The following is a 27290-nucleotide window of genomic DNA, read 5'->3' as shown; positions in this document are numbered from 1 at the left end:
GCCCATACTGCAACACCCCAACTCAGAACGATCATTCATAATCCAGACTGATGCCAGTGATGTAGCAATAGCTGCAGTGCTACTGCAAAAGAATAAAGAGAGCCACCTCTTGCTGTGTGCTTACATCTCCAAGAAACTCATCACTACTGAAAGGAGGTGGACCATTTGGGAGAAAGAAGTGTTTGCGATCAGGTGGAGCCTGCTCACGTGGAGACATCTCCTGGAAGGAGGGGATATACCGTTCGAGGTCTGGACTGATCATAAAAACCTCGAAGGTCTCCAAGCCCATCGAAGGTTATCCCCCAAACAAGTTCGCTGGGCACAATACTTCCAAAGGTTTAAATTTAAAATTAAACACATCCCTGCAGGGAAGAACTTGTTGATGAATGCTTTGTCGAGAAACCATAGTATGACAGTAAGAAGGAAGAAGTTGTTCAACCCATCATTTCTTCCTCCCATCAACAGGTGGCCCAGGTCACCACCTGAAGCTGGGATAAGCTGGCAACAGAGTTCAAAGCAGCACTCCTGGCAGACCTGTGGTTCAACAATAACAAGGACATCCTAACGATGAGCAGTGGCTTAGCCTGGAAGGGGTCCAAACTGTACGTCCCTGTGGGGTTGAGGCTGGAAGTCCTACAGCGAAGCCATGATGCAAAACTAGGAGACCACTTTGGATTCCTAAAAATGCTCCACCTTGCCAGGCATCAATTTTGGTGGCCAAAGATGAGATCGGAGGTGGAAGATTATGTAAAAAGCTGTGCTTCTTGCGCAACGATGAAAACACAGCCAGGGTAGCCCCCTGGACTATTACAACGAGTGGCGAGGCCTAGCCGACCAAATGGAATGTTTCAAGGTATTAAGGAAACTATGACAAGGAATCATAGGGAGATGATGGAATTGAAGTGCGATACGGATCGGAGACGAGCAAATTGCCACCAAAAGATAATGGAAAACGAACAAAAAAATGCAGATAAGGAGAATTCAGAAGAAGTGGAAGAAAGAAGGTAGGAGAGAGAGACCAATTAATGATAAAACTAGATAAAGATACAGAAGAGATAGTAAGAATAGACCAGAAAGATTACTTTTTAAGATGCCAAAATGATGAAGAGAGAAAAGAGAAAGATCCATTACCAGAGACAAAAGAGATACAGATGGGTACTTTGGAGAGCAGACAATGGGAGGCAGAGATAGAGAAGACATTTAGAGTAAACAGGAGTGACATAGAGGGATACAAGGTCTCAAGGGAGAGGCAGAGGAGACTGACCAAAAAGTCAATAAGAGTTGAAATACTAAAAATGGCAAGAGATGATGGATAGATATAGAATAAATTTTGTTATGGGATCTGTTTTATTAAAGATCAGGAAATAGAGTTAGAAACTAAAAACTGGGAAAAGGTTATTATATATATTTTCATATGATGAAAGTTATTATAGTTACTATGTACAAGTAAATATTAGAAGTTAAGATTATTATTGACATTGACATTGGGTCTTTATTGATTAGCCCTTGGGCCATATCAAAGTGCAAAGTTCCAGAAACACATTATTACTAAACTTTGATAAAAGCAATTTAAAATGGAATTTAAATTGCTGCAATCTACCCCAATCAGTCCAAGATTATTATGTATATTTAAAAAAGTAAAAAATAGATGATGGACAGAAGGCTTACCAAGATAGATAAGCAAATACTACTATTATTATGTGTCACCATCAATGTTATGAATATTATTACTATTATTTCTTAAAATGAACTGTACCCAGACAGTACATTGTTCATGTATATACTGATGTTAAATAAAAAATAACAAAAACCTTGGGGGAAAAAAGACAGGAATAAATTTGTACAGAGGAGATCAGCCAAACTGAAAAAAAGTTGTTGGATAAGGATAAAATGATAGAAAATTATCTATTGAAATAGAAAATAAAAACGAGATAAAAATGAAGTGGTTAAGACTGATTAAAACCAGTTGCAAAGGTTTAAATATGGTACTGGAATACGAGATAGAGAATTCACCAGTAACGGTAGAATGAAGATGAAAAAGTCCCAAGGTCTTGTGAAGTACTGTATGGTAAAGCTAAGGTATAGCGCTCAGCTCTACAAATTGTTAAATGTAGCAGAATAAATGAGAGGGAGTGCATAGAAAGAGCAACAAATGAAAATGTGAGGTAAATTTAAAAGCACTTCCTGCTCAGTTAATCAGCAATGTTTTATTTTTGTAGTGCAAATTGATATTAAGCTCTTGTTTTTCAACTCCCAATGGGAGTTGTTCTCAGGTTTTGCCTGAGTTTGTCCCCTGAACCTATGACGGTATACTTAGTAATTATACTTGAATTGTGAATATCCCAACATTACCAGTCAATGTTTAGCAAACATAAAATGGCATGGGACAATTAACTGAGATCATTATAATGCTCATGATTAAATAAGGAATTGAGGGCTGGCAAAAGAGACTCATTCTTCCATATGCAGTGTAAGAAACAAAACAAACATGCACCTCTTTTCCCTGGCCACCTAAAACAGTGGTTTTCAACCTGTGCGGTGCTGCCACCACTTCAGCTCATCTCACCCCCCCCAAACTATTCCCCCACCCCCGTATACCACCTACTGGGTGCTGAAGTAGGTTGAAAAGCACTGTAAAAATAACTGTAAAAGTGTAGTGGGGGGGGGATGAGTTGTAGCACCGCACGGGCCTGTAGGAGAATCAGCTGGAGCTGCATGTGCCAGGGTTCCACTGAGCCCCCAGAATCAGCGCATGCAGCTCCAGCTGATTAGCGCTTCCGGGAACAGGGCGCAGCCTTAGAGAGAGGAGTCATCTGGAGCTGCACTGGAAGACAAAAGATGAGATGATGTAAGAGAGGTTTTGGTGAGAAAGGAAGAGAGAGAAAAACGATGGGGAAAGAGAAGGGGATGGTGAGAGACAGAGGTTTCTTGGAGGCAAGCAGAGGGAGAGAAGGGGATATAACAATGCAAGATTAATGTCAGAGAAACAGACACAAGTTTTCCATTACAAATGTGGTAAGTGGGTGTACAGATAGTCCTCAACCTACAACCACAATTGAGCCCAAAATGTATGTTGCTAAATATGAAATTTGTGAAATTAGTTTTGTCTCATTTTACAACTTTACTTGCCACATTTGTTAAGTGAATCACAGCAGTTCTTAAATTAGCAACGCGGTTAAGTGAATCTGGTCTCCCCATTGACTTTGCTTGCCAGGTTGCAAAAGGGATCACATGACCCTGAAACAGTGCGACCATCATAAATACGAATTGGTTGCCAAGCATCCAAATGAAAATCACATGACCCTGAGGATGCTGCAATGGTTCATAAGTGTGAAAAGTGGTCATAAGTCACTGTTTTCAGTGCCATTGTAACTTAGAAGTCACTAAGCGAACTGATGTAAGTCAAGGACTATCTGTATATCACTTTTTTCCTTTTTTGGGGGTCATCAAGTGATACCTTTCTAGGCAACTCGTGGTAGTCGAATATTGCAATATCCTAAAAGTGGTACAATATGTGAAAAGGTTGAAAAGCACTGACCTAAAACAAGCTCCTTGACCTATGTGTTGACAAATTCTGTGTCAAAGGGGTTTTGGAGTCAATTAAAAGTTACACAGTGCATTTCTATCACATTTTGGTTCAGATGATCTGTACCTATGACATACCCAACAGTCATGAACAAATCTCAATGTTGGTGATTCTGGCAATACACAAATGAAACTGAATAAAAAACCACTATATTTGGAAGAGAGAGGTTGTCTGGGAAACATCTGGTATCACTAATCCCTTCATTTGTCAGGGAAACAACAGAAGGCTTTGTCTAGAGATGGGTGCTGAGGAATTGTATTCTGCACTGTGGAGTTTTGATAATTAATCCAGCAAGAGAGGTTTATTTTTATTATTGTCCTTTTTTTCGGATGACTGGGTAGGCAAAAATTAGTCAGCTGACCAGAGTGGATAAAATAATCAATTTTTAAAAATGGATTTTAAATTTTTTTATCAAATTTATTTTAATAAAATGCTTTTGGAGTAAAAATCTATCTAAAGATAGTTTTCTATTTAAGATACATTAATAATTTAGTTGATTCCGCATGAAATGGAGATTAATTATATAGCATGAGGCTGTATATTCTGCAATATTTCTATTTTTGGTAAACTCATTCAATGAATCCAAGCTCTGCAAGTTAATAGGAAACCCTCATTTTGTTTGAAAATAATATTAAAGATTCTAACTACCAGCAAGAATAAGTTCGTACATTTAAAGAGCACCTGTTATTTCAGATCCAACATGGCAGCACCTGTTAGTGGGCATCCACTCACCTGCTGCCCACCTTGTCCCTCACCTTGCTGTGTCACTGCTGCATTACCAGCCATCCCATTAAAGTGAATGGGACTGTCAGTAAGTCAACAGCGGATCAGAGGAAGAGCTACTGCGGGACAGAGATGATAGTTGCTCTTGCCTTTTTACTAGTGATTTAAATCATGATAGAAATTCACTCTGCAGCTGACAGTCTTGATTCTCAACATGTCCAACCGTTTAACTCTATGCAAGACCATAAATCAGGTTCAGGCTATATCTAAGCCCTAGGAAATTGGGCAACCCACTTTTTAAACACAGAATGATGTCCTTGTTCTTTCTCAATTAACTAAATATCACCACCAATCAATCAGAATAATGTTGTTTTAAGATTTATTGAGAAATTCTGAAACAATGAACAGGCTTTTCTGATAGGACTTGAAATAGAGAATCGATTTATAACTTAACACATTAACAAACTTTGGCTCAGCTTTTTTGGAATCACAGTAAAATACAAATATAAAGATACAATGAAGGAATACTGTATCCAATATTAGATTAGGGTAACAAAAACAATGCATAATAGTTTGAACAATGCAATGCTTTGATTGTACACTACTGATTTCAATTTAAGAAACTTTGCAACTCTTCTCTGATTTGTCAAGAATTTCAAGTTTTAGATGGTACTGTTTTAATATTGTTATCTAGAGATGCAACTTCACTTGATATACAGATAGGAATACCAACTGAGGCAATTGTTGTGGAAAATACGGAGCAATCTAAAAATAGTTAATTGTTAAAATGTTTATTATAAAAATACAGGCTTTTCTGGCATATCCAACTCATTATTAAAAGAGAAGACAGCGCATGTGGATAGTTTTAGGTAATCAAATTTCTCAATGTTGTAAAACATCATTAAAATGAATCATGAAATCATGATTTGCTCCTTTTATGCAATATAGCAAAGCATAGATGTAGCATAGACTAGATCCTGAGGGTGCAAATGGCCAAAATACAAGCTGTTGAGAAGTAACACATAGGCTTGCATTAGTAAATGCTTTGGAGTAGCAGTGCTGAATAATGTAGTTTAAGCAGCATGAATTCTTATCTTCATCACTGAATAAGGGTGCCCTCATATGCCATTGTCAGAAATTCTCACTCATGTTGCCTCTTACAATGATAGATGAGTTCTTGTGACACTCCTATGAATAAATTAATGGTTCTGTTTGGGTTAGGAACGGTCGACAAAATATACGCTTAAAGAATCAAAATTTAATTAATAACAAATATCTCAAAATATTTTTTACAAATAAATTCCTTTAATTGGAAATAAGGAATAAAACAATAAAACTTAACATCATGTTGTTGTTTTTAATAGGAAAAGAAGAGCTTGCGTGTCTGGCAAAACTCCTGAAACTCCTGGGATTTATCTTTAAGACAGTCTCATTTTTTATTTGGCATTTCATTTGGCTTGATACACACTATCAAGCCTAACTTGATACAAAATCCTAACTTTGTTGCTGGCTTGTCAAGGCAGAGCAGGAGTATACAAAATCCTGCAAAATCCTAACTTTGTTAGGATACAACAAAATCCTAACTTTGTTGCTGGCTTGTCAAGACAGAGCAGGAGTATGGACTGCCACCTATCCAGGTTGCATTCAAAGCTGGAGCCATCTCAGAATTCACTCTTGCTTTCCTTAATAAGCTGGCTGACAATTTGTCCAAACACAGGAGAAGCAAGTTCATGCGATCCATTTTTATACAGCATATAAGGCTGCGGTGCAGGAGGGAATGACTTTTGATAACAATCCAGCTTTGTGTGAATAAATCACTAGATGGTGTTAATTAACAAGCATTAATTATACATGTATTTATAGTCTGAAAGAATTACATATTTTTCAATCTTAAGAACTTAACCAAGCATGTGATCTAATTTGACTTACTTGCGTTACAAACATATTAAACACAATTCAGTAACTTGAGACTCAAGACAAACAAAGTTGTATGTTGAGATCCTATTATTTTGAACAAAGTTTGAAACAAAAGATTATTTGGACAAGAGGACATGGAGTTAATAATTACTCCAAGTCTAATTTCAAGAGAGGTAAAATGGTTACCATATTTCCATAAAAAATTTGTAGCCTAGATGATCTCTGTCCACAAAAGGATCAACCTGAACAATTTATTGAAATGTCTGAAGTCTATAAGCTGATTTTTAAATGCAACTATGGCTTTTGGAAAATATCATGATATTTTAAATGTGATATATACTCATCAATATAAATCATGGCAACTATTATAGTGTCCTCTTTTAAAGCACAAAGTTTATAGATTTTCAACCAATAAAAACAGTGTTGCTCATTTTACTTATTGTCCATGTTAGAAGTAGGAAATGAATAGTCAATCTAACGCTTTCGAAGATATTAATTATCTTAATATTCAACTGTGTTCTTCATTGTAGGGCTCCTAAATGCAGATTGAAATTATAAGGGGACGTGGCTGAACAGGTAGGATACAGATTCACCATTGTGTGTTCTTCTGATTGCCTCAGCCAGAATCATAGAAATATCAATAACCTAGAAGAAAAGGCAACAGCTTATTATTATCCACACATAAAAGTTGATTCCTACTTGAATGCTACATCAAAAAGCAATAAGTACCCTCATGTGACAAGGAAACAAAGCCAAGGAATCTTAAGTGGGAAAAAGTAGCCTATTTTTGTGCAAAACGTTGAGCATGTTTTATGTATGTACATAAATCATTCCACACTGACCACTATCCTTGCAGTGGTATACATGTCCTGGTCCTGCCTGATCACTCAAGAATCCAATATAATCAATTAGTAATAGCAATAGCACTTAGACTTATATACTGCTTCACAGTGCTTTATGGCCCCCTCTAAGCGGTTTACAAAATCAGCATACTGTCCCCAACAATCTGAGTCCTCATTTTACCGACTTCAGAAGGATGGAAGGCTGAGTCAACCTTCAACTGGTGAGAATCGAATTGCCGAACAGCAGTCGGCTGTCAGCAGAATTAGCCTGCAGTATTGCATTCTAACCACTTCGCCACCATGGCTCTTAATTACAGTGTTCTTTTCGATCCTCTCCAAGGGTTGGGAGTAGCACATATTGTTTTTCAGTGGTTCTCCTTCCTCCAAGACTGTTTCCAATTAAAATTGGTAGCTGGGAACAGATACAGCATAATAACCCTTGCTTCGTGTGCTCCCACAGGGATTTGCATTCTCCCCATTTTTATTCAATATTTACATAAGGCTGCTGGGCAAAGTAATCTGAATACAGATGATATCAGTTTACACATACCAGCTTTACACCTTAATCTTTGATTAAACGAGCAATGCTCTGGAGGTCCTATCTCAATGCCTGGAGACTGTGAGGGGCTAGATGGGAAGGAAGTCTTAGCAAGACTGAGTGGCTTGAAGGACCTATTAATTGTAGTGATTTATCATCTTTAGTTCTTGAAATGATGTCACTTCCCAAAGTAGAATTTGCTTGTAATTTGGAGCCCCCAGGACTCCTGTGCAACAAGAAGATGAAAGCTTTTCTAAGTGGGCATTCATATAAAATAATCATGTGTGTCAATTGTGCCCTTCCTGGATCAGGAGGCTCTATTCATAGGCACGTTTGGTCATCTCTCATCTGGATTACTGCAATATTCGCTACCTAGGGGTACCCTTGAAGATAATTCAGAAGCTACAACTGATCCAAAATTCAACCACATGAATAATTATGGGTGTTTACATCTTTATCCATCATTGCTCCAATGTAACTATTACTAATGAGCTGCCTGATACAATTCAAGATACTGGTTGTCACTTAATGTGTCCTCTGAGACCCAAATAGCAAAGCCAGAAACAAGCTTACAGATAAATTAAGAAATAAACATTTAACTTCCATGTGCCTGTACTAGCACTTATAAAATACGTACTGTAGGTAGAAAATGCTTTTCAATGCACATTTTTTAGTGTGAGAACTGTCTTTAATGAAGATGAAAAAAATGCATAAAGGCAATCATCCAGCCAAACCACTAGAGGGCAATAGAATGACTCCAAAATAATTGTTCTTAAATTTTCTTATTTCACTGAACTAACTTTGTCCTTAATTTTTTTAGGCAAACTGTTGTTTATGGAAGTTGGTAGTGTATCTATTACCACCCTACAATTTTGTTTCCAAAGAGAAACAGGAGAGCGGGAGATTGATCTGCATATTTCGAACTCTATTCCCCCATGATTATAAGTAAGTTTTTCACTATTAACAGAGGGTGGCTAAATCCCAGTGATGCGAGCAGTTTAGAAATATAAACAGGAAAACAAATTCATTTCTGAAAAATATTACATGTGCAAAGTCATTTAGTTTGCTTTGCTTGGCAATCTTTTATTGGATACCGCTTCAAAATATTTTAAAAATAAATTAATAAGTGTTTCTGCCACCATGTTAACAAAAGTGTGCTTCAATTTGGTAATTCCTATTGTTCTTTGTAAAAGACACAGAAAGTATGTGGGTCATATCTTCTAGTTTTGGTCTAAAGTATCATAGCCTAACATCAGTAAATACAATTCCCAGTTAGTAGTTTTCTCCTTTGTACTGTGAAATTCGAATAAAAACTGCACACCAGGTATTAAAAGAATATGAAAGGTACCTGGATCTTAGGACAGTGTTTCATTTTCTCCTCCTGTGGGATTGTATTAGTTACAACAACAGCTTCAAATGCAGCATTATTGATCCGAGAAATAGCAGGGCCAGAAAAGATCCCATGAGTGAGAATTGCATAAACTTTAGTTGCGCCTGCAGAAACCAGCCTGTCAAAGACATAAGATAGGGGAAAGTATTTCTACAAACATCAGCCAATGATATATTAGTTTCAGGTAAATCTAAATATCCCTAATATTTTTTTAAAAAAAATAAGATAGTAAAAGACATGCCTGCTTTTTTTCCCTGGCAGATAAAAGAACCAGATGGAACATTCCTTTAGTTGCTTGGGAATGCTTCCTGTTGTTATACTATATAATGCCATTATTATGATATATTACACTTCTATGACATGCCATACTTGTTTAAGTGAACATTAAAATTATCACAGTAATATAAAAGAAAATGAAGATTATCCCTTAATAAACCAAGTTGCTCACTCTTCTTTTACATTCTGTTCTTGAATGTGGAGCCTTCTTGAACTGTGTTCTCTATATTGGAGCATCTGGAGAGTCACTAGATATTCTCAGCATACTTTATGAAAATAATTTCCATACCTGACTATAGGTAGTCCTCGACTTACAGAAGTTCATTTAGTGACCATTTAAAGTTACAATGGCACGGGGAAAAATGACTTATGACCATTTTTCATATTTATGACTGTTGCAGCATCCCTCTGGTCACATGATCAAAATTCAGAAGCTTGGCAATTGGTTCATATTTATAACAGTTGCAGTGTCCTGGGGCCATGAGATCACCTTTTGCCACCTTCTGACAAGCAAGCAAAGTCAATTGGGAAGCCAGATTCATTTAACAACCATGTTAACTAACTTAACTGCAATGATTCATTTAACAACTGTGGCAAGAAAGGTCGTAAAATGGGGCAAAATCAACGTAAAAATGTCTCCTTTAGTGACATAAATTTTGGGCTCAATTGTGGCCATCACTTGATGAGTACCTATATATGTGCACTGTAAAGGTGTGATGACTCTATGCAGTGAAAAACTATTATATGACTTGATTAACTCAAAGTTTATTTTCATCTAAGAAAATTCAATTTTACAAAGATGAGACAATTATTTTGTCCTATGAATTTCCTTAACTTTTGATGAACAAAAGAAAAAAAAAATAATAAATCTAAAATTCTGTGCATCCACATTTCTTAAATTAGAACTCACTGTCGCTTTACCAGAAACTCTTTGCTTCCTTTTGCCTAACATATTCATCCAAAAACCAGACTATATTACTCAGGATTAACTTACTTATCAGCTGCATGACATATTGTGCCACATGTGTCTGCCATATCATCCACAAGAATTGCTATACGATCAGTCACGTCCCCAACCAAGACCATTCGGTCCACTTCATTGGCTTTCTTTCTTTCTTTGTGAATCAGAGCAAAGTCCACGTTAAGCCTGTCTGCAATCGAAGTGACCCTGTAGTGTGTTAAGAGAGGAAAAATGAGTGAGCAAATAGGTTTAAATATTGCATGTAACCAATGTTTGAAAAGAATCCTCGACTTTTTTATATCCTTTATATACCGTATTAAATTCCTAATACATGTGCTTATATCTGTTATACTTATATCAGCCCAATACATCAAAACAAACTACCTAACTTTAAAAACGTACATCCTGATAACAAATTAATTATTTTATAATTGCTAAAGGTTTGTAAACAGATCACTAGATATGACTATTCATATACACAAAATTAAGAGTGACTTCTAGTTTAACTCCAGAGTTCAATCCACCATTGAAAATACCTTTGGCATTATGTATTAGAAAAGGGGTATTACATTATTATTACTACTGACTTCAGTAACAAAGTGAAAATGAAGAAGTCAAATAATCTTTATAGCTTAAAGCTTTCCAAAGTTGCAAGTCTGGGGCTCAAGATTGCTTTTTGACATATGAAGCAAACGAGAAGCGTACTATGCAACTCGCTAGCTTCCAGGAGCAAAAGGTTCTTTGGAATGCATAAGGGTATCAATGTGGATCAATATGCAACTCTTTAAACTAGCTTTCCCTAACCTTTCCAGGTGGTGGCCTGCAAGGGGGGAAAGAAGGGATGGTTTGGGGGGAGGGGCAAGTATGAGCATTCATTGCTTGTGTGAGTGGGGCTGCGAGCCCCTACAACACTCACACAAGTGGGGCTATGCCTGGTTGTGAGTAGGCCACAGCTTGGGTACCCTCTGCTTTAAACTACACACATTTTTTCTGTGATTGTGCTACAACATCAAAGGCAGAAACACAAATATGATGTAGCCATTTTAGGTGCAGCAAAGCAGCATCTAAATTGCTCCCAAGCCCTTTTTTGCCCTAAAGTCTAAACTAGCAATAGCACTTATTTATATACCACTTTACAATGCATTACTTCTCTAAGCGGTTTGGTCAGCCTATTACCCTCAACAATCTGGGTCTTCATTTTACCGATCTTGGAAGGATGGAAGACTGAGTCAACCTTGAGCAGGTGAGAACTGAACTGGCAGAATTAGCCTGCAATACTGCATTCTAACCACTGCGCCACCACATCTCTTATACCCAGAACTCTATCATATATGGTTTGTTTGCTACAACTTAATCAAACATTGAATGCCAAAGCATTTTTCCCTTTTTAGAATGAATGTTTATAAGCACACAATAACTGCTGTGACCTTTTTGCTCCACCTGCATCGGGAGACACAATAACACAGTTTCTCCAGTCCACAATATTTTCTTTGATCCATTGTAACACAGCTGGTTCTGCATACAGGTTGTCCACAGGGATATCAAAGAAGCCCTGGATATTACAAGGGGAAAAAAAACACCAGTTGTATATTGAATTCGGTAAACAGCTGTCTTTATCTGGCCTGATTAAAGGATCACAGCAGAAGACAGAGGCAATGGTATAGTTTTCCGTAGTGTATATTAGGCAAATGCAGGGCAAATTGTAAACATTTATTTAGACTTTCAAAAAACTGTTTAGACTTTATTCTATATTGTAGTCTTATTTTGGCATACATTTTAATTACATTTTATTCTAAAATAAAAATATAGGAAAAGCAAAAGTAAAAGAACAAAGGAAAGAAAAAAGTGATGACTTCTTACTTTTTTCAGTGTACTAAAACACAAAAACAGAACAGCCTCAAACTTTTGTTTTACTGTGCATTTCATGTTTCAACCTATTTCTATAATAAAATCATTATAATAATTACAATTTAAAATCAAGTTTTGATTATTATGATGATCATTTCATTATATCATTTAATCATTTTTCCATTTTGAGCAAAAACTCCAGAAGCAGTTTCCAAGTAAAACAAAACCAGTTAAATTCTTCTCTGTAATTAAGAGTCAATTTCTCTAACTTTACTATCTCCATTACCTTTACCATCCACACTTCCATGGTGGGAATTAAGTGTGCCTGTCCATCTTATAGTCTTAAAGAGAATGTTTATAAAAGAATGTATCATTGGTACATAACATCAGAAAATGACTGTTGGCTTACCTGAACGGTCATTCTCTGGGCGCTGCGGGAGAGTCCAAGCATGGGTTAAATTCAGTCTATTTGCCCAAGGACTGAGTTGATTCTTTTAGCCACGCCTCCTCTCCTCATTGAGGACCAGTTCAAAAACGAAGGCGATGGTGTGTGACAGTCGTGTGCATCTTGTCTGAGTCAGTCTTGCCAATTGCGTTATAGCTTCTCGCAGCCGTCTGAGAGAGTCAAGAAGAAAGAGAAAACCCCAGGGTGGGCTTGGACTCTCCCGCAGCGCCCAGAGGACGACCGTTCAGGTAAGCCAACGGTCATTCTGCTGTGTGCTGCTTGGAGAGTCCAAGCATGGGACATACCCAAGCTATGTAGTCCCAGGGAGAGAAACAGGCACAGGCGAGGAGCGTGGATTAGCTACAACTTGCTGCAGTACCCTCCTCCCGAAAGATGCTTCGGCTGTGGCATAAGAGTCAATGCGATAATGTCTGATGAACAAGGATGGAGAAGTCCAAGTGGCTGCTCGGCAGAAGTCCTCCACAGGGGCTTGAGTCGCCCAAGCGGCTGAGGTAGCAGCGCTTCTGGTTGAGTGAGCTGTCACCCTAGGAGGTACCGCCTTGCCCTGTTGCATGTAGGCCAGCTTAATGCAAGCCTTCAACCATTTTGCTATAGTGGAAGGAGAGACCTTCCGTCCCATCGAACCTGGCTGAAAAGAAATGAATAGTGCTTCGGAACGACGAAAGGTCGCAGACCGCTTGATGTACCTGCGGAGAGTGCGCCTCACATCTAGCTTGTGCCAGGTGTGCACTCTAGGATGTCGAGGGTGAGGACAGAGGTTAGGGAGCACTATTTCCTGAGACCTGTGAAACAATGAGTTCACTTTTGGCAGAAAGGTCGGGTCAAGTCTGAAGATAACACAGTCCGTGTGAACAATGCACAAGTCCTGACGCACCGAGAGCGCTGCCAGCTCCGACACCCTCCTAGCCGATGTGATGGCAATGAGGAAAACAATTTTCAAGGTCAGATGCCGGAGACTGATGGACCTGATAGGTTCAAACGGGGTCTTGGTCAGTGCTCTGAGGACGAGTGGAAGGTTCCATGTGGAGAATCTGTGAATAACAGGTGGATGTAAATTGGAAGCTCCCTTTAGGAAGCTTTTGACCTGAGGATGCTCCGCCAAGGAGACTGTGGAGTGTCTAGTTAAGATGGTGGACAAGGCAGCTACTTGGCGACGAAGAGTGTTGGGCGCCAAGCCCTTGTCCAGGCCTTGTTGCAGAAAGTCAAGGATCTGCGGAATGGTAACTGAAGCTGCAATCACGCCTTGAGAACAGCACCAGGAGTCAAAGGCGACCCAGGTGGTGTCATAAATGCGCGTAGTGGAGGGACGTCACAATGCCTGGATGGTTGAGATGACTTTTTCAGAGAATTCGTCCTTTCTCAAGAGGTCCCCCTTAAGGACCAGACGGCTAACTAGAGCCAGCCGGGATCCGGGTGAACTATGGCCCCCTGGCTTAGGGACAGAAGGTCCAGCGGTATCTTCCAGGGCCTGCGGACAGAGAGGCTGACTAGATCCACGTACCAGGATCTCCTGGGCCAATGTGGAGTTATGAGAAGGACTTATGCTCCTTTGTCCAGGATCTTCTGGATCACCTGAGGGATGAGCGGGAGCAGAGGAAAGGCGTACAAGAGGCCTCTCGGCCAACGGCAGCGAAGAGCATCTGTTCTTTCCGCTTGTGGTGTGGTGTACCGTGAAAAGAATCTCGGGAGCTGGAAGTTTGCTGGACTGGCAAAGAGATCGATCACCGGAAGACCGAACCGGAGGGTGATTTGATGGAATGAGTCCGGATGGAGACTCCACTCCGTGTTGTCGATGGTCATCCGGCTCAGCCAGTCCGTTCGCACATTGTCCACTCTGGAGATGTGGTCTGACTTGATTGAAGCCAGATGATGTTCCGCCCATCTCCATAGAGATTCTGCTTCCGCCATGAGAGTTCTTGATTTGGTGCCCCCTTGGTGGTTGATGTGGGCCTTTGTTGCTATGTTGTCCGTGAGGAGCAACACGTGACGGCCCACAATGTCCTTCTGGAAGTGGCGTAGCACCAGCCAGGCCACGAGCAGCTCCAATAGGTTGATGCTCTGCGTTGTCTCTCTTTGCGACCATCTCCCTTGCGTCACTTGCTCTTGGAAGTGTGCACCCCATCCTTGGAGACTCACGTTGGTCGTGATCACCAGTCACTCTGTTTCCCTGAAGAAACAGCCCTTCATCACTGCTTGCGACTCCCACCAACGCAGAGACCGCTTTACCTTCAGGGGAATTTTGATCCGCCTGTGGGAGTTGCTATCCTTCGCCCTTTGGATGGGGAGAAGCAGCCATTGGAGGTCGCGAGCGTGTAGCCGAGCCCAAGGCACTATGTTGATACAGGAGATCATGAGACCCAGCAGCTGAGACAGGGAGACAATGGAGCTCCACTGTCTGCCTCTTGCCTCAGGCGCGGGTTGTGAGGTGGCGCAGACGATCCGGCGAGAGGAAGACTCTGCAACGCTCTGAGTCGATGAGGGCACCAAGATGCAGGATGCGGGTGGATGGCTGCAGTTGACTCTTTTCTTGGTTTACCGAAAAACCGTGCTGTTGTAGAGTGGAGATTGTGAGCTGGACATCTCTGATGGCCTGTTCAGGTGATGTTGATTGAATCAAAATGTTGTCCAGGTAGCAGAGATGTTGTATTGGACGAGAGCATAGATGTGCCGCCACCACCGCCAAAATCTTCGTGAAGGTCCTCGTCACTGACAACAGGCCAAACGGAAGGGCTCTGTATTGGTAATGCCTGCCGTCGTAGAAAAACCATAGGAATCTTCTGTGAGACCTGCGTATGGGGATGTGCAGGTACGCCTCCTTCAGGTCTATTGAGGTCAGCCTGTCCCCTCGTCTGATTCAACCCAGGATGGTCTGCAGGGACTGCATCTTGAAACACTTGTAGGCCAGATGCCGGTTTAGAGCTTTGAGGTCCAGAATGGCCCTCCACCCCTCGGAGCTTTTGGGGACTAGGAACAGAATAGAACCCCTTTCTTTCCTGCTCTATGGGGACTGGCTCTATAGCATTTATCTGAACTAGATGATGGATCTCGGCCTGCATGCGTTCCCTTTTGTGGGGAGAGGAGGGGACGGGACACTTGACAAACGTCCTGGGAGGGAAGGATAGGAACTCCAGGGTGAGGCCCTGCCTGATGGCATTGAGGACCCAGGCGTCCGTGGAGATCAGTTCCCAATGGGAGGCGTAGAGTTGGAGACACCCGACTATGGGAGCCTCCTGTTGGTGGTCACTTGGACCTGCAGTAGGAGCGGTTGTTGGAACCACCACGAAAGGGGCGACGGAAAGGCTGCTGTTGCTGACGCCCCCTGTCCCTGAAGGTGGATCTGTCCTGATCCCTGTCATTTCCCTGGGAGTACGGTCTCTGATAGGAGATGCCCGGGTTGGAAAAATCCGACCCTCGAAAGGGCTGCCTACAAAAAAAGGAATTTCCTTTCTTCTCAGGCTTCTTAGAGGTGGTTGGAAGCACCTTACTTTTGTCTTTGGTTTCAATTAGAAACTTCTCCAAGGGCTCCCCAAACAGTTGGCCGCCCCGAAAAGGGGCGGATGCCAATTTCCATTTTGCCTTCATGTCCGCCTGCCAATGCCGAAGCCAGAGCAGGCGGCAGGAGATGACGTTAGAAGCCAGGGCACGAGAGGCAAATTTTGCAGCATTGAAGGAAGCATCAGCCGAATACTCCACAACTGCAATTATTTTATTAAGGTCTGCCTCCACCTCGAACCCGATGATGGGGGTGTGTGCTCTCAGCTGTCTCAGCCACAGAAGCGAGGCTCTGGTGAAGAATGAAGCCGAGGATGAGGCCCTAATAGACCAAGTGGCCGCTTGGTGAGTTTTATGACATGCCTTCTCTACCTTTTTATCTTCAGCTTTGAGCCCCTCAAGGAGGTCAGTTGAAAGGACTGAATTAGATGTGAGAGAAATGATGGGGGTGTCCACCTGTGGCAACTGTAATAGATCATCCAATTACTCTCCGCCGAGTAGAGAGTCTTATCTACACCGCTAGGGTTAGTCAAGGAACCTGGCTGTGCCACTGTCTCTGAATTACGTTAAGGAACATGGTTGGTGCTGGAACCAAGTCCTGCAGGGGGGGGTCTCATCAGAGGCCCTCCTTCGGGTCCTGAGAATCCGATGTGGAAGCGGACCCTTGGGTGGTTACGCCCAATTGGGTCGAGGCCTCTGCCTTGTGTAGTATTGACTTGAAAATAGACGGGCGGAAAAGGCCCGTAAACGCAGGTTTTTCAGGAGGGGGGTCTCATCCTCAGAAAATTCCTGCTCATCAGCATTATCATCGTCCAGAACAGAGGCCTCGGTGACTATAGAGGTACCTGGAGATGGAGGATCGACAGTCTGCCCCTTTGGGACAGACCCCTTGTTAGATTTGGCTTGAGAGTTTTTTGAGGCCTGGAGCTTCTTTCGAATGCCAGCCTCTATGCCCCTCTCAATAGCCTGCTCAATTGCCCTCTGAATGTGGGCTGGTAGAATGGCATCCACTGGGTTGCCTGGTGACTCCAACTCTCCCCTTATGGGAGGCCCAGAGGAGAAAGGCTCCTCTTCAGGCTCATCACAGCCAAAAGGACAAATTTCCTCCTGGATAGAGGAGGACTCTGGGTAACCCAGGGAGGCTACAGGGGAAGAGGCCTGAAAATATTCCCTCAGACCCTGTGGGGAATTACACTGCCCTGGGGATCCCTGAGGCAAAAACCTCTTGGGGCTGGGGTGAAGGGCTGGGGTCCCTGGATGGCTGCCCAGAAGAGATGAACAATTTCCTGGCCCTATCGAAGGTTTTTTTCAAGGGCCTTGTGTCTGCGGGCCTCGGCCTTAGACAAGGCCTTGCCACCTCTGGGGTTTGGTGTTCCTTTCCCCTTGGAACCCTTCACCTGCTCCACCTCCAGTGGATCTGGCCTACTGTGTTTCACAGCGTCCATGGCTTTTTCTGGTGCTCTCTTGGACTTCTCTGCCATCTGCAATCTTGATCAGGAGGTAGCAGATCTGGAGCTGTAGGCCAGTGATAGGCGCGAGTGCTGGTTAGTGACTGCGTGCCTCACAGATGTGTCCAAAAGACGGGAGAATGCCCCAAGCGGTCAAACCTCTCCCAGGCCGCTTGTGCTTTCTTCGGTGGGGGGGAAAAGACCTTGCCAACGTCCCAATGAAGGCCAATCCACCCCCGCAGCGTCTACTTGCTGAGGGAGAAGGCGCGAAGCAGAAAACGGCCACCAGAAGAAAACGTGCCAAAACGTGTCCAAAATGGCTGCCGCGCCTTTCCGGAGCTTACGGGAACTGTCTGCGGCATTCCGAGCCTCCGCCGAGGCCTCAGATCGATTTTTCGAGCTGCAAAACAGCTGGGAGGGGGTGAGGAAGCCTCCAGCTATCCCCTGCACTCGCCAGCAGCCGCCGGACAAGCGCCCACGTCTCTCAGCTCTGACCTTTAAATAGAGTCTCCGGACTCCCTCAGCCTGCAATGGGACGATCGAGCGAAAAACAGTTTCTTTCCCTATCTGGCAGCCTGGGAGGTTACACGAGACTGGCTCCTGGGACTGGTGAATGCCTCGCTGAGGGAGGGGTTTCTACCAGCCGCCTTGAAAGAGGCGGTGGTGAGGCCCCTACTTAAGAGGCCTTCTCTGGACCCAGCAGAGTTAGCCAATTATCGTCCTGTCTCCAACCTTCCCTTTCTAGCGAAGGTTGTTGAGAGTGTGGTGGCACAACAGTTCCCTCGACACCTGGAGGAAATTGTTTATCTAGACCCGCGCCAGTCCGGTTTCCGGCCCGGTCACAGCACTGAGTCAGCTTTGGTCGCGTTGGTGGATGATCTCTGGAGGGCGAAAGATGGGGGTTGCTCCTCCATCCTAGTCCTGTTAGATCTCTCAGCGGCTTTCGATACCATCGACCATGGTATCTTATTGCGTCGGCTGGAGGGGATGGGGGTGAGGGGCACCGTATTGCGGTGGTTCTCCTCCTTCCTCTCCGGTCGGTCGCAATGTGTGTTGACAGGGGAGCAGAGGTCGACCCTGAGGCCGCTCACGTGCGGAGTGCCGCAGGGGTCGGTCCTCTCACCTCTCCTGTTCAACACATACATGAAACCGCTGGGCGAGATCATTCGAGGTTTCGGGGTTGAGTGTCATCTGTATGCAGATGACACTCAGCTATACATCTCTACCCCAAACCACCCCAACGAAGCCGTCGAGGTGATGTCCCGATGTCTGGAAGCTGTCCGGGTCTGGATGGGTGACAACAGACTCAAGCTCAACCCTTCCAAGACGGAGTGGCTGTGGCTACCTGCGCCCCGCTTTAGCCAGTGTGTTCCATCTCTGGCCATTGGGGGGGAAACAATTGCCCCCGGTGGATAGGGCGCGCAATTTGGGCGTCCTCCTAGATTCCCGGCTGACGCTGGATGATCATGTGACAGCCGTGGCTAGAGGGGCGTTCCACCAGGTCCGCCTGGTGCGCCAATTGCGCCCCCTACTAGAGCGGGACGCCCTTCGCACAGTCACTCAGGCCCTGGTGACTTCCCGTCTTGATTACTGCAATGCTCTCTACATGGGGCTCCCCTTGAGATGCACCCGTAGGCTCCAGCTGGTTCAGAATGCAGCCGCGCGGGCAATTATGGGGAGTACTAGGTACTCCCATGTAACACCGTTCCTGCGCGAGCTGCACTGGCTGCCTGTGGCTTTTCGGGTGCGTTTCAAGGTGTTGATTGTCATCTTTAAAGCGCTCCATGGCTCGGGACCTAGTTATCTGCGGGATCGCATCCTACCCCATACATCCCTGCGACCAATCCGCTCTCACAGAGAGGGACTCCTCCAGGTACCTTCCGCTAAGCAATGCGGGCGGGCGGTGCCCAGGAGTAGGGCCTTCTCTGTGATGGGCCCAACCCTCTGGAACGACCTCCCCCCCCGATATTAGAACTACCGTTGATCTCCGCTCCTTCCGTAAGAAACTCAAGACCCACCTGTTCCGACTAGCCGGCCTGGCCCATTTGTAATCATAAGTAACATCTATTACTGACCTTCCTGGATGGCTTTTTAAATTTTAAATTTTGTGGTTTTAATTGGTTTTAGATTGTTTTTAACTATTAATTAGTTTGGGCTAATATACAGACTGTATTTATTTATTTATTTATTCACATTTCTAAACCGCCCCCTCTCCCAAAAAGGGACTGTATGTTTACGTTGTTTGTCTGGGTTTTCGTGTTGTGTTTTGTTGTTTTTATATGCGATGTCTGTACACCGCCCCGAGTCCCTGCGGGGAGAGGGGGCGGTTTATAAATTTAATAAACTCAAACTCGAACTATCTAGTTGACAAAAATAAAAAAATGCTAACTAAGTTTGGAGAGTTCAATTTATTTGTCCAAGGACTGAGGAACTCCCCAAAAAGACATCCGAACTGGGCTGGATTGAGTTTTTGAACTGGTCCTCAATGAGGAGAGGAGGCGTGGCTAAAAGAATCAACTCAGTCCTTGGGCAAATAGATTGAATTTAACCCATGCTTGGACTCTCCAAGCAGCGCACAGGAGAAACAGTCCAGAATGATATAAAGGTTCTTCAAATGTATGCTGGGAATATCACCAACAAGGGAAACTTCATCATGCATACTAGACATACCAAAGAAGCCAGAAAATTATAGACTCAATTACAGATAACAAAGAAGATTTTAAAGATTTCATACACAATTCAAACCACAGATTTTTTGGGTGGGTGGGTGGGTGATGGTGGTGGTGAATGGATAAGCCACTAGACATGAATCTTTGTTTTTAACTATAGTGAGACTATTATATGCATAAAGGTGGGAAGATTTGACTTGACCCACAATGAAGGAATGAAGATAACAATCATGGAACTTGCTCAGATGGCCAAAGTGACTGCTTTAGAGATACAATATTGTCTACATTTGATATTGGAAAACTCTAGTTATATGGTTTTGATTAGAACAAAAATAACATACAAAAATGTAAAACGGTGGTATAACCATAGGGTAAGAAGGTAATTTATATTTATAACTGCTATAAAAGAAAATTGGAAGTACAGGTAGTCCATGATTAATGACAAGTGAGCCCAAAATTTCTATTGTTAATACAGACATTTGTTAAGTGACTTTTAAGAGACTCTTGCCTCATTTTACAACCTTTCTTGCTATAGCTGTTAAATGAATCACTGCAGTTGATAAGTTAGTCACATGGTTGTTAAGTGAAACTGGCTTCACCATTGACTTTGCTTGTCAGAAGGCCGTGAAAGGTCATGGCCTTGAGATGCAACAATGGTCATGACTAGGAACCAGTTGCCAAGTACCTGAATTTTGATCACATGATCATGGGGATGCTCCAAAGGTCGTAACTGTGAAAAATGGTCGTAAGCCACATTTTTTCAGTGCCATTCTAACTTTGAATGGTCAGTGAGTCGGGGACTACCTGTAACTTCTTTATAATCTTTTTCTTTTGATTTCTGCATTTTTGTTTTTTCTCTTCTTTTTTCAATCTAAATATTAGTTTTTGTTAGTTTTTATTCTGTTTCAAAATTCTAATATAGTTTATTATCAAAAAAGCCTTTGGACATATATGGAAAGGTGGGCTAAATCACTGCTATAATATATTTATGACCGAAATGTAACCTCTAACTAGTTGTGCCCAATCATTGAAGGAAATCAAACAAGTAGACAAATCCTCCACAGAGATTTGTCTACAGAGATTAGAATGCAAAGGTCTTAAAAAGAAATACCAATTTACTGACACAAAGTACTGATTTACAATCTATTTCAGCCTGAGCTAAGAGGCTGTATAAGTTGCTCTGGTTTGTAACTGTTTATTCTGCAGGGTTATTTTGCGATTTGGCTCCTTTTTAAATTATTGTTTTTTAACATATCATATTTTTTGGAGTATAAGACGCACTGGAGTATAAGACACAGCAAGGTTTTGAAGGGGAGGGGGAGTTTTTGCACTCTGCAATCCTCCCAAAAATGGCCCATTTTTCGTGGAAACAGGCCCGTTGTTTCCCCCCCAAAAAACATGAATAGCCTTGCAGAGTGCTCCTGGGAGTTGGGGTAAAATTGAGCAAAAGAAGAGTCGTTTTTTGCTGATTTCTGCCCTCTCCAGCCCCCAGGAGCTCTCTAAAAGCTTCCTAGAGGCTATGCACGGCCATTTTGGAGAAGGGGTGGAGTTTCGGAAGGCAAAAATACTGTATTCAGTGTATAAGACGCACCTAGATTTTCAGCCTCGTTTTTGAGGTAAAAAGGTGCATCTTATACTCTGAAAAATACGGTAATATTCCTTTTCTTTTATCCTGCATTTTATGGATCATCCAGCTTGTCCACTGAATGGTCCCCACACTGGCAATTTATTTTATACATCCCCTAAATTCTTGGGAGTTTATCCTTTTCAAAGGGCAGCATTTGCAGAACTGTGATGTAAAGGACTGTGGGAGCCAGGTATAGGAGTTCAGAGAATGTGCAGAATGGCAAGCAAAAGAAAGATTTCCAATTTAATTTGCTGGCTCTACATTTGCCTGGAGTGCATTTTCAGTTTTCAAGGTGTTGTTTTTTTTAAAATCCCAATTAGCACTGAAAGTTTTTTGAAATTTATGTTTTTCAATTGTTGAACTTTTGACTTGACATTTTTCCACCATTCACATGATGATTCTCAGGTGAATACATTTCCAGCCTGACAGTTGTACTTGAATTGTAAGGAAGGTCTATAATCTCTTTATATTTCTTCTTTGGTCATTCTAGTATTTATCTTGCTTCAATTGCTTCTTTTAAAGTTAATTTAAAGGAGACCATAGAAATATTGAACTTCCTTTGCTTCCTTTTGCTGGTTCTGTTTAGTAATTTCCTAAACTCCAAATTTGTTGTTGATAAAAATGTTAATGTCCTAGAATGTTATATGTCTTCTTTCTACAATCTTTGTGGTATATAACATCACACTAAAATTACACAGAGATGCCCATGAAGTCACCAGGAGGTACATTTGTATAAGTGTTGTTTGTCTCTGACTCATATTTACCTGGATCTGGGAAGCGTGTAAATCCATGGTGATAATGTGGTCTGCTCCAGCAACTGATAACATGTTGGCAACAAGTTTTGCAGAAATGGGAGCCCTGCTCTGAAGAAACAAAATTTGGATTTTATGAACTTTGAAAATAATTCTTAAAAGTCTACATTTATTGCTACAAATTATTTTTATACAAAACAAGTAGGAATTCCATCAAACGTTGCACCATTCTTTCCAAACAGTAATGTTCCTATTCAAGTTGAAACTCAACAGGCATGTTTTTTTTCTGGAATATTATTTTTTCATAGTATTGGCCCTACCAAGCTTGTCCCTCCCATCTTTGTTCTCCATTTTTTTGTTTTTGTTTTAATGACACTTCGTAAGGGACAGTGGAACTGCACACTTCTTCAAGACAAAGAAAAAATGCTTCAAAGAATTCTGAGGATATCTGCCTGCACACCTTGTTAAAGCAGCCATATATTTTCCTAGGATTGTCATTCTCTATAGCTACTCTGCAGTCCCTTAAAAATGTTTGGTTATGGAGTTTTGGACATACACTACTTTAATTAGAAGGGCTAGGCAAAATGCTTCTTCTTAATTCAGAATTAAGTGTGCTACACAATTCAACCAGGCATTACAGTTGTTCAGTTCATTTGATTTGTGAACAATCCATGCAAATATCCCACAATTAAAGGAAAAATGATAGCTCACCAAAAAGGCATATTGCACGTAACAAAACTGCAATATTTCAAGCAGTGATTTAAATACTAAAAAGCCATGAGGCAGAAAACTTTCATAAATTTCAGTTTAGCAAGCAAAGCAAAAATAATCATTCAAACAAAATGCAATACAGTTTTTTTAAAGAGATAACAGCTATGTCATTTACATCAAAAGTTATATGGTAAAATTCAATTTAAAGCTTATGGTTAGGGAAGCAATAGTAGACAACTAAAAGACCAGTAATTATTTCAAAGTAATACTTGAGCTTGATCCTCAGAAAAGATATAACCTGTAAGCAGCCCAGAGTCACCTTGTATGGGAGATGGGCAATATAAAAATTAAACAAACAATCAAACAAATAAATACAATTAAAGAAGACAAACATCAACCAGATTTATTAGGCATATTGTGGTTTTTTTTTTGAAAGAACAACTCTGAGAATAAGGTTTCAACCAGTTATTCTGATTTACCTAGAGTACTACTACTACAAAATCCAAATAAAGGGAGAAAATTTAAAGACAGGTAGAAGTAATACAAATACCGGACAGGGAATTAACTTTTTACAGGAATCCTCAGGACTATTAGCCCTAAAACTATTCCAAATCCTTTTAAATTATCATTTGCTTCAGAGGGCAAGCATTACTAAAATGCATCATTCCAAAGATGTCCAAAGGCAGCAAAAAAGGGAATTAATTGTTTTACAAAAAAATCAAAGATACCAAGAGGGCGGGGCTTGATGTTGCAATGACATGACATACAATCTTGGGGCTCCAGGATTGTTGTCGATATCTCTGTTTCTGGACGGTCCTTTTGAACCTAACCTGTTCTGAAGGAACAGTGATACAGAAGAGCATGTCCTGCTAATCTCAGGGGCATCGCAAAGCCCCTGATTGATCCAGGAGAAAGCTCTTTTTGCCAGCTACAAGAGAAGCAACCAGAATGGCTGCAGAAGGTTGGGACAAGCCTCTGAAACAGAAGCAGTACAGGAGTGGTGTCGAAATGGTGAGAAATTTTTTTATTATTAAAGAAGGGAAAACCCAAAAGAATTGGAATTTAAAATAAAATTGAAGACAAAAGAAAATAAGGGGCTAACCCTAACCCTGGTTTAAGACTATCGTGTTATCTTTTCTACCTTAACTTGGTTTGTTTTCTAAGGATGGACTTTTTACAAATGCCTCTTACTTTTAAACTGGAATGGTCTCTTTTTTTCCTTCTTCCTCTATACTTTTTCCATTTTTTGTATTCATGGATTAAAAGCTTCTTCCCTCGTAAGACTTGGGTGGAGCGTAATTTTTACACATTTTTTCCCCTCTCACAACTTGGTGTTTACAGAGAGAGGAAGAAACAGATGGAAAAGAGGTAACACTGCCATCTAGTGGCTAGAGGTTTGGCAATATCTGATAAAGCTATAAGCTTTGTTTATTGAAAGGCTCAGTGAAAACGTTTTGTTGATACAGGTGTTCCTTTGAAGGAAAGAGAAAGCTTTGATTTGAAAAACTCCACTGAATTTGTTTGACCTAAAAAGTCTCGGATGTTTTGGCAATGTTTATAACCGGAAAATGGCACAACGTGAAGAAGAAAATGCACTAACTTTGCAAAGAATGTTTTTAGAAATTCAAAAAGTTTTAATAATTACAGAGAGAATTGAAAAGAGACTTGAAATTATAGATCAAAATACAGAAAGTACGGGGACAGTGATGAAGTTTGAGGACAGAGCTGAAAAAATAACAGACATATGAAAGTGATAAGAAAATTGTTGACACTGACAGCAAACTGAGTGGAGGGAAATGACAAGTGTGAAATACAGAAAGGAGAAATGAATGAACCGGAACTTTAGTTCAGATGTTAGAAAATAGATGAAGAAAGGAGAGAAAATTTGGCAGAAATAATGAGAGTAATCTCGGCTGAAGCACTAATGATAACAAAAGTTAAGCTGATAAAAAGAGCAGATAGAGGGTTTCGAATTCTTATAAGACATGCAATGAACAAGTTCTTAAGAAAAGTCCACATAAGACTTATCAAGAACACACTTTGAATACAGACTATACAAATGGCAAGAATACACTATCTCTGGAAGAATACAGGATGATGAAATGAAGTGTCACAATAAATTTTAGTTAAATGTAGTTAAATTTTGAGTGCTATGTACAACGTAATAATAGCTATAGTCAAATAAATGATTAATAATGATAACAAAACATTTATATATACTAGATTGATAATATGAAATTTTATACAATACTGTAAGTGAGGATTATGGAGATGATGTTGAAAAGCCTTTTTATAAAAGATAAACGATTTTATATAGAATAGAATATAAAGATGTAATATCATTGAATGATTTCAGGATGATGTAATAAAATGTCATAATATAAATTTACTTTAAATTTAATATGCCTTATGTTGAAAGGATGTAATAATAGCTAGGCTTAATGGATGTTTAATAATTATAACAATTTGTATATATGTAAATTAATTAGATTGATGATACTAATAATGGGAAAAAACATGGAATTGAAAATTATTAGAGAATGTTATCAATGCTAAAATGACAGAATTCGGTTTGTTTTTTTGGATATGTATTTAATTTTTTTTTAACTTTTGGGATGTGTGTTTTTTTAATGTTGTACGCCGCGCTGAGTCCTTTTAGAGAAGGGCGGCATATAAATCCAAATAAACAAACAAACAAACAGAATGACTTAGAATAGGAGGAAACATAATAACAATGTATACAAAGATATCTTGATTGTCAATATGTGAATTTTGATAAAATTCAAGTGATAACTATGGAAAGGACACAGAAAGATTTTGTAACCAATCGACACACTGTGTGTAGTTGAAGAGGATTTCATGTTATATGTGTTGTGTGTCTGTCTGAAAATGAAAATTTTATTTTAAAAAAAATCAAAGATACCAGTAGCCACATCTATGTACATTTTTTGCAGGAATAACACTGATTTGCCATTGATTTCTTTCAACTTTCTAAATCTACAGTCCTGATGGTCCTATATCAAACAAATAACAGGACTGTTAATGTCTCAAACAGAGTCATTCTAAACCAAAAAGGCAACTTCAAATTCTTCATCCACTTGTTTACATTTTGGAACAAACTCCCTGAAAGAAGTTTCCTTCACTTTCATCATACGGTACTTTGAACTTTCAAGAATTCAGATCTAGTTTTGATAATACACAAACATGTATTTTTCCCTATGTACATTTTTTATTTTTTCTAGGTATTTCTAGTAATAAATATCTGAAGAACAAGCAATGAAGTCATTATCAAAAATCTGATATGTTACAGACATACAACTTTTTATGATGACATAGATTCAGAAAAGCTGCTGAACCTTACCCAACAGTTGCGCTCAGGCAGGTGAATTTGTCTACCACACTTTTTGACTTACACTTTTCTAGAATGCTATGAAATTAAATGACATGATCTTGCTTCTCATGCCTATGCAACCAACTGATAAATTTTCTCTCTTGTAATACTCATAATGTGCAAAGATGTCAACTTTTGCTACTTCTGCAATAATATAGAAGCACACTTTGCTTATACAGCTCATGTACAAAGACACAAGATTTGAACAAATAGGCAGATTTAAAGCTTTCTTGGTCTGGCAAGAATTTAAGATATTGTTTCAGTTAACGTATTTACTTTGGAAAAAGTTTGTATTGATTTCAGTATGAACTTTGTCACACTAACAAAAAAATTGCTAACTTATTTATAATGGCAAAAGTCCCAGTCTCTTGCTTTTACAGAGCCTAAGGATAAAACTTGCTCCAGTGATATTTAAATATTATGCAATGAGACTCCAGCAGTTGAGATAAAAATGGGTATGCCGAGACTGTAATAATCCATGGTATATTTTAGAGTTAAGATAGCTGCAAGGTACCACTTACCCATCTACCTTGGTCCTATATAGGAAAACACAATAAAAGTAAATTAATGAAATGTGCAAATCCTCATATGCAAGAACAGGATAAATTTAAAAACCATTTCAGTCAAATTTATCAAAATCCCAACTGACTTTT

At 40.6% G+C, this 27290-nt stretch overlaps 1 protein-coding gene across 2 annotated transcripts in view; it reads right to left on the bottom strand.

Moving 5' to 3' along the window:
- Positions 1–4674: 4674 nt before the first annotated feature.
- The window catches only part of PRPS2 (phosphoribosyl pyrophosphate synthetase 2), a 36430-nt gene continuing 13814 nt past the window's right edge, over positions 4675–27290 (bottom strand). The window contains exons 3-8 of one of the 2 annotated variants that reach the window (XM_081947666.1): positions 27159–27173; positions 22548–22646; positions 11661–11785; positions 10267–10440; positions 8955–9114; positions 4675–6871 (exon numbers count right to left, since the gene is read on the bottom strand). In XM_081947666.1, the coding sequence (XP_081803792.1) occupies positions 6779–6871; positions 8955–9114; positions 10267–10440; positions 11661–11785; positions 22548–22646; positions 27159–27173 (666 nt within the window). In that variant the 3' untranslated portion in view covers positions 4675–6778. The remainder of the gene's footprint in view (positions 6872–8954; positions 9115–10266; positions 10441–11660; positions 11786–22547; positions 22647–27158; positions 27174–27290) is intronic. The other variant, XM_081947667.1, reaches the window with a different exon arrangement.

The sequence above is a fragment of the Natrix helvetica genome (assembly GCF_964273705.1).
Source record: "Natrix helvetica genome assembly, chromosome: 3".
NCBI classification, from domain to species: domain Eukaryota; kingdom Metazoa; phylum Chordata; class Lepidosauria; order Squamata; family Natricidae; genus Natrix; species Natrix helvetica.
The sequence above is the reverse complement of the archived record's forward strand: the minus strand, read 5'-3'. Positions and strand labels throughout refer to the sequence as shown.